The sequence below is a fragment of the Leiobunum rupestre genome, chromosome 2, assembly GCF_980474605.1.
Source record: "Leiobunum rupestre chromosome 2, qqLeiRupe1.1.hap1, whole genome shotgun sequence".
Classification (NCBI taxonomy): domain Eukaryota; kingdom Metazoa; phylum Arthropoda; class Arachnida; order Opiliones; family Sclerosomatidae; genus Leiobunum; species Leiobunum rupestre.
In genome coordinates, this window is record NC_143385.1 from 60,998,071 (window position 1) to 61,006,825 (window position 8,755).

Sequence of the window (8,755 nt, forward strand, 5' to 3'; positions counted from 1 at the left end):
CTACCATCAAAGGCGGCTTTCTTTAATGTACTCACTAAGGAACACATAAGCGATAGTGACTACCATCACGCCAGAAATGTGTGGACTACATTTCACACTATGAACCTCGGTAAATAATTTTTAAATTACTATTTTCATTACAACTGATTAATGTTATCTATATTTTTATAGGAGAGTATCACGATCTATACGTGACATCCGATTGCCTACAACTTGCGGATATTTTCGAGGCGTTTCGGACCATTTGCCTTAGTTACTACCATTTGGACCCTGCGCATGCGTTCACAGGACCCGGATTTGCATGGGAAAGCGCACTCTACATGACCGGTGTCGAACTGGATCTCCTTTTAGATCCGGATATGCATTTAATGATCGAGCGCGGTATACGTGGTGGGGTATCGATGATATCCCACCGCCATGCCGTGGCTAATAACACGTATTTGCCTGACACGTATGACGCCACAAAACCCGACACGTTCATCACGTATCTCGGTAAATATTTTGAAAATAAAATTTGTTAGCATTATAAAAACCATCTATTTTACTTCCAGATTGTAACAATTTGTATGGTACGGTGATGAACGACCCTATGCCGATGAAAAGCTTCGTGTGGAGTACAGAAAGTCTCCAAAATATCCTCGCTCACCCTGACGATGACGTAAAGGTTTTATTCTGGAAGTCGATTTGGCTTACCCGAGTAAACTGCACGACGAGCACAATGATTACCCTTTGGCTCCGGAAAAGCGTCCGATCTTAACGACTGAACTTTCACCATACTCCAGAGCACAACTTGAACATTTAAACATTCCGGTAAAAGACACTCTCCCAAAGCTCGTCCCTAACCTAAACACCAAGGAACACTACGTTGTCCACTATCGGAGCTTGAAATATTATGTCGCCAAAGGGATGAAAGTCTTAAAAGTTCATAGAGTGCTTTCGTTTGAGCAAGGGACTTGGCTCAGTGTTTACATAAACTTCAACACGGAGAAGCGTAAAACAGCAACTAACAATTTTGAACGCGAATTCTGGAAGTTACAAAATAACGCCGTCTTTGGTATGTGTATGTTTTTTTCCTCTGTTATAAACGGAAAATATAATTAGTTTTCATTTCAGGAAAAACCATGGAGAATTTTCGTAATAGAATCAATTTCTTCCTGGTCCAAACCCCCGAGAAGGCCACCCAAAAAGCGAATTCGCCCGCATTCGAACGATTCACGATATTCAACGAGGACCTTGTTGGAATTCACCTAAAAAAGAAGAGTTTGACCTTGGACCGTCCAATCTTTACCGGTTTTACAATCCTAGAATTGTCAAAACTGTTAATGTACAGGTTCCACTACGATGTCGTCAGAGAGCAGTACGGAAATAAGGCAAAACTGTTATTCACGGATACCGGTACGTATCCATCGAATTTGTCGTTTTCGCTTAAAAGGTATTACAATATTTTTTCCCCTCTATTTACAGATAGCCTGACTTATGTCATTCAAACCCGAGATCTGTACGCCGACTTCGCGAGACACGCCGATAAATATGATTTCTCCTCGTATCCCGAGAACCATCCACTTTTCAGCTCAACGAATTGCAAAGTACTTGGTAAATTCAAGGATGAGCTGTCCGGAATCCCCATCAAGTAGTTTTGCGGACTTCGTCCGAAAATGTATTCGCTACTGTCGGCGAGCGGCGAAAAGAAAACGGCCAAAGGCATTTGTAAACGTGTCGTGAAGAAGTATGTACGACACGAAGAGTATCGTGACTGTTTGCTGAACAGAAAGGTGACCATAGCACAGATGACGCGCATACAAAGCAAAAAACACGAACTTTTTACAGTGCAACAATCAAAATTATGTTTAAACCCATGTGATGACAAGCGCTTCATTTTAGAAGATGGTGTCACTACTCTAGCCCATGGCCATTTCAGAATTCCCGCGGAGAGATAACACCACGTCATCGCGCGCGCGTTTACTCGGTCAAATTTTTCCGCGTCCGCGCTGCTGGGGCCCCGCGATTCGTCGAAATATTTTTTGTGATAATATATATATATATATATATATATTTTTATTCAAATGAAAGCGAAAATAAAATTATTTTAAAAACTTTATTGAAAATCTTTTGTACATGAATTCTTCAATCATACTATCGTTTACATTTTTATTATTTTTAAACCTCGAAACAATATCATACATTTTAATACCCCTACATCTATTCATAGCGTAATAAACACAATGTCCACCGCAAGTTTTGCTTTTATTACTCTGAAGTTGCTTTGAATTAAAAGTAACAGTTTTACTATTTCTCTCGATGAAATCATTAAATCTAAAATAGTCCGGAGGATTCCCGTAGGAGTCGTAGAATTCGGTATTACGATTTGATGAGCAATATATCACAGTCCAGTGTTCACCGTTCGTATTCGATAATCCGGTATTAACAAAATATAGAGACGGAAATATTTTTACATATTTGGGTAATTTATCAGCCGCGAAAACGCCACGAAATAATTTTTTGGTGTACGGATCTTTTTGTAGGATGCTAGTCAATTGTAACGTGTCCATTAGCTGGTGTAATCAAAGACCACAGTCCTATTTTTATCGATTTCTATGAGGTTTTGATATTCCGCGTAGTACAGTACGGTAACAGTTTTGGGTAAATCTTCCACAAACTTTAATTCTAATCTCACGCTCCCGTTCCTGATCAAGTGAAAGTGCTCCGCCGAGTGGGAGAGATCCGCGGTGAGATCGTATACAAATAGGCAATTTCCTTCGGCGAATTCTTCTCGATTAATTAGATTTCCTTCGTCAATATTAAATTGTCCAGTTTGGAGAAATAAGTTAATGTATGACCTCATACATAAGTCATTTTTGAAGTTTGGAGTTAGGGGTTTATGGGGAATACACGTACCGTCAACGTATAAAGCAATATGGTTTACACCAAAGTTTTGGAAATTAAAAGGGGATTTCGAATAATCGCCCAAATAAGCGCTTTGTTCTATTAATCCAATTACGACTTTCTTAGGAATTTGAGAATTAAATAAATTGTCGCGTGTTGACATTTTTGATCCTATCGGAATAGAGTAGGTGTTGCACTCACTCCTAATAATTGGATACTTCATGGAGCCACGATCCAACGCTTTTGCGTGCGCGAGAATAATTTCCGGAATAATTTTAACTTTTCTGATGTACAACGACGCTGTTTCAAATTTAACTTTATATTTAATGTCGCCTGACGATTGTATGCAAAACTCGTTGGGATTTTTAATAAACCTGAATCGGAGATTAAGCATATTCGGTAGAAAGCGTGATTGTTGACACATATCGATATGAATGGTTCCAATCATATCAATTGTACCTTTTTTCGAAAACGTCATTCTTTTCTGAAAACCCTCGTTGCTTGCCAGCACGTCAAATTTCCCGGCTGTGTCTTTGTAGAAGAGAGAACTAGTCAAAAAGCTTTCTTTAGCCGGTCCTCCGAACGTGAGTAGAGTTTGAATCATGCTTTTGTATGCGTAATTCTGGGCCGATGTGGTGACCGATCTCTCATTCATAATTAAATGAACTTCGCTGAATAAGCTGTGAAGGAACATATTTACGGGACCAACGGTTTCTTTATCGTAGTCGGGATCTGCGCCGCCAGATTTCACTATTCTCACTTGCACGTGGAGGAGTGTTTTAGACAGATCTAAATAAGTCTCGAAGTTTCCGGGGATATCGAAATTAATATTCGAATTTTCGTCCGCGTTAGAAATTGGATTGTATTCCACCCATTCTCCACTGACAATTCCCGTTTGCGTGAGAGGAACCTCGAAAAGGTCCAATTCCGAGTTGGTGCATTTACCAGACTGATGATGAATTAAAGCCATTATTTTGAGAATATATCGGAATGTTTAGTTACGCGTCTCGCTCGCTTCTTAGCTGTGACTGAACTGACGAGTTGTATCTTTCTACGCTTTCTTTTTATACCGTTTCCAGACATTTTTTGTTTCACCATATCCTTTAACTCGGAAAACGTTTCCTTCCCGATAGCGGTACCGTGATTTTTCAATGAACTTCTTATCGGAACTCCACTAGCAACATCGTCCGCGACTCTAGCGCCGGTTTTCAGAAACTTTTTTCCTAAGAAAATAGCGCCCCTTTTTAAAATTGGGACAGCTTTTCGAAAAGCAGATGCCAATATGTTACCGAGCCCGTAACCGCGTTGGGTCGATGAGCCTTGATAAAATGGGAATGAACCGTTCCCGATTTGCGATTGGTAATAGTTGTCATAGTCGATAGTATTATTTGAACCAAACCGAACTTGATTTAAATAATACTTTTCGTAATCGGAATCGCCTTCTCTGAATGCTGTTTTCATGGTGCGCACGGGTCAATTTCTAACTGTGAAATGAAAACACGGTACTCTGGTTTTTCTTTTATAAGGGTGTCCACGTTCGTCTCGGTCTAAAATGTAGAGTAATATGAACCTTTCCTCTTTCGAACTGAACTGGTACACCCATTTCTGACAAAATGTGAATTTCGATGGTTTGAAATCTGTTTGTTGCCACCGGGATGTAATGCGGTTTGATAAAATCTCTATCTACGGTGTCACCGTCTTTACCCTGAACGCTCACAATTCTTAAAAGTGGGGCGTTACAGTCGCCTACAGCACGATTTTCTACAATGTCAGAATATACAAACAAGGAATGAAGTCCAACATCCATATCGACGGTATATTTCGATAGCGTTTCCTTTTTGTTAATAGTGAAATCCTCTCCTGTATTTCTCGTAAATCCCAGTATTGTCGCTAGGATTCCCGACATTTTTAAATAAACCTTATTTTCCAATTTCACGTAAACTTTTCTCAAGTGCTTCACGTATTTAAACGAGACTGGTAACACGCGTGACGTTGTGGCGCTTATAACAGCAGCGTGTTTGTTAACAAATTCGAATTGGATTAGATCTAGAAGATCTGTAACGCACCCGTAATAACCTTTAGGCACGTCGATATGAGTCGGAAACTCACGTTCATTGTTCTTCGAAAGAGTTACGATACAATCATCCCTTAGGTTGTTCCATGTTCTCGGATAACTAATCTCGGCTAGACCAACCTCGTAAGACCCATCGATTTGAACACATTCCGGGAGATACGTATGGAATTTACTCATGGTATTACCCTCGAAGAACTTCGAAGAAGAATCCGATGGTAATGTAATGTAGAAACTCATACTATGATAATTTCTTTAACCCAACTGTCAAATGAGGGTGGATATCCCTTCCAACGTACTAATTTCTCAACTTGTCCGTCGGGAGTCCGCCTGCTTCTTAAAATCTTCGCAATTATAAACGGACAATTTTCCAGGTCTTTACCGACTCGCTGTATTTCCTCCTTGTAGAAAACGCCCGTAATGAGCTCAGAGTTGAGATCACGTAGCTTATATACCGGCGGATCTCTTGGAATTCTTTGAACTACACGGAATAATTCTTCCGTCCAATTCGCCAAATATCCCTTTTCAAATGTTTTCTTATTTTTACTCATTCTAACAATATCTCCGATCTCAAATGGAAACGAAATTGGCGGGGAAAAATTAATTTTCCCATACAAATTTTTCCAGACCTTATCCGAATTTTCCGGGGAAACATCAACTGGTTTACATTTTATAGAGCTGTGATAATTATTGTTGTATGATCCAACAAGTTCTTTCAAAACATCAATATATTTATGGGTATTATTTTTAGTAAAGTAACGATACATTCGTTCTTTCAAAGTCCTGTTAAAACGTTCGACGACGGACGCCTTTAATTCTGAGTGCGTTGCGAAAAATTTAATGTGACTTTGTTCGAAATATTTTTGAACAGCGGAACACACAAACTCACTACCGTGGTCGCTTTGAACTCTTTTGGGTTGACGTCCAGACGTTAGAATATTTTTAAAAGCCTCCACCATTGTCCGTCCCTTCTTATTTTTTATTGCTACTACAATTGCGAACTTGCTGAATACATCGATACAGCAGAGCAAATACCTATACCCTTTATTCACACGAGATAAACTTTGCAAATCGGCCAAATCAATTTGCCATTGGTCGTCAGTACCGTACACAATAGTTCGATTCCTCTGAAATACACGTCTAACTGGTTTATGCAGCGTGTATGTATCTTGATTTTTAAGGAAATTTTTTACATCTTTCAACGTCACCTTTACGCCTTTCGATTTAGCCTCATGATAAAGCGCTTTGACACCTCCAAAGGAACCAGACTCCCGGACATTGAAGTATATATCCTTTAGTCTATCCATTCCGCGTGCAGTTTGCACTACTATAGTTATGAAACCCCACCTCAGATATTTCGAAGATTATTATTATGATTATGATTAAGAAAGCGGTCAATACTTTCGGATTTTTTAAGAATGAATCAGTAAGACTGGTTACAACAGCAGCTTCCATCGCACTACCGTCCATTAGGATGGATAAGTTATAAGTGAATAGAAAGTAAAAATTGATTTTCATAATATGTCAAATTTTATTCGAAACGTTACAAGACAATCCAATTTTGAAACCCATTACCAATCATATTACTATCATAATCGTCATTTTTTAAATCAACAGAATCTTTCATTTTACGTTTGTTTTTACTTTTACTAGATATTACTTCCCTAAATAAGGATTTAGGTACATTTTCCTTTACTAAACAATTGTAAAACTCGTCCACTCCGGGAATGATTTTAATTTTTTTAGAGTTTACCGCCCAATACGCCAAAAGATCTATAATATGCGAACCGGAAATTGCATCACCTTGATATATTAATTCACCATTTTCGTTAAACTTAATATTTGTAGATTTCTCTATCCATTTGTACAAGGTCAAACACTGGTCAATATAATACCCTGGTATAGCGGAGGCGATTTGCGTTTCCCAGTTTTTAACTAAAGTTTTTTTCTTTTCTTTCACTCCCTTGTTGAGGCGTTGCTGTAGTTTGTGATTAAAAATATTTAGTTTTTCAGTTTGGTTCAATTTTCGGCGTTCCATAACAATGTTAGGGTCAGTGTGTAGTTCGAGGAGAGAATCCACTTTCGGTATCTGCTCGTGATTTTCTCCCACTTTGGTATTTCCAGTTTGAAGTCTTCGAAAAACTTCTTCCGAAACTAGTAACATTTTACGAGCCATCACTTGATTGCTTTGCTTATTGCGGCGCCTGCCACAGAGCTAAGAATTGAGAGGATTGGGGCCAACAAAATGGGTAAAAATCCACCTGTTTGATTAAGAATCTTTCTTCCCCTTGATGGGGATAACTTTCGATTAAATTTTCGAAGAACACTACGATGTTTCTTCAACCGCTTCTTCTGCTCATCTGAAATTTTTACTGACCCTCGTAAAACATTTATACAACATTCAGCTAAAGTTTTTAACTCTTCATTGCTGGCGTTTTTAATAGCGGCTTTTCTTTGACGCGCTTTTCCACTCGATAAATATTTCAAAAAGTTTATATTTTCTTGCACCCTATTCGACGAAACCATGTTGCGATTTTATGCGCTTTGACGATGGCACAGCGATTGGGATCTTGATGGAACTTACAATGCTCCGGCGGACTTAAACAGTATATGGTAGAAAGACGGGGGCAGCTCAAATCTTCAACGTTTCTAACGTCAACCGTTAAAAATTTTGAGAGAACTTCCGCTTTTTCTGTCCCTTTGCAATAGAACGTAGTGGCCCTTTCAAGGATATGTTTCGCGACAGTTTCTCGACTGCTATAAGCGTGTTGACCCTCGTTCCAACGCAAGTCACAAATGTTCCACTTTAACCACCTGCACTGTCTTTTATCCTCCGGTGAGAGATCCGAAAATGGAAATGGTGGTCTGAATGTCCATGCTTGATAGTCTCCCGTTTGGTCTATGAAGAGGGCCACTTCTTTAATGATCCATTCCCCCTTCACTCTATAGAAATTCGCTTCTATAAAACCAGTCATTTCTCAGAAGTCTAAACTGTCATCAATAAATTTTCGTCAAGAGAAATCACTACATTTTAAAGTCGGAATATATTAAAGTTTACTTACATTACACTTCTGCTCTTTGGAGGTTTTCTTTCGTCAGCTTTCCGGATCAGAATGATTTCACCCCAAAGATCTATGTCGCTTTTAAAGGAGTCCTACTGGGGTTAAAGTTCGCTCAAATAATAACATCGTAAAAACCAAAGTACAATGTTGACTGGTAAATCACAATCAATATTTAGCCATTAATCTAATCGGGTAGATTTAGAAATTGTATTTTTCCACTCATTATTACTACATACTAATAAATATTTCTTCCGATAGATTATTTGGGTAAATAGATAGCCGCTTGCTCTCCTGGTATAATTCCAGACCGAAGTCTATGTTTGTCATGAGTATTCGGTTTCAAATCAATCAACAAGTATCCGTAAGGTTCAGATACGGCTTGTTTGAACGCGTTTATGACGAACTTGCTATTTACGGGTGATATTTGTTTTGCAAGATGATATATAGCTGACTGGTCACGTGGCGATTTAAAAATAACTAAATAGTGCGCATTAAGGTTCAATGTTCGTATCTCCTTACCGGGGTAGTACAAGTTTTGCATTAGAATCAGGATCGAGGTATTGCGGTGATGGCTGACTCTAACGAAGAGATTTGTCACATCTTTGTTATTCGCAATCTCACACAACAAATCATCAAGTATTACTAAATTCTTTACATTAGGATCAAGAATAGTTACATCTAAAAGTCCTTCAAGAAATTCCACCGCTGGCGAGTAATTCAGAACGGAATTAAACAAAAT

The 8,755-nt window shown here is 38.7% G+C and overlaps 2 protein-coding genes across 2 annotated transcripts; both read right to left on the minus strand.

Moving 5' to 3' along the window:
- Positions 1-2,548: 2,548 nt before the first annotated feature.
- Positions 2,549-3,853, minus strand: LOC149958608 (uncharacterized protein F54H12.2-like). Its single transcript, XM_090167227.1, has one exon. It carries the CDS (start codon positions 3,851-3,853, stop codon positions 2,549-2,551), a length of 1,305 nt encoding a protein of 434 aa, XP_090023353.1.
- A 1,337-nt stretch (positions 3,854-5,190) lies between these two features.
- On the minus strand, positions 5,191-6,261 carry LOC149958609 (uncharacterized). The gene has a single exon (XM_090167228.1). It carries the CDS (start codon positions 6,259-6,261, stop codon positions 5,191-5,193), a length of 1,071 nt encoding a protein of 356 aa, XP_090023354.1.
- Positions 6,262-8,755: the final 2,494 nt, after the last annotated feature.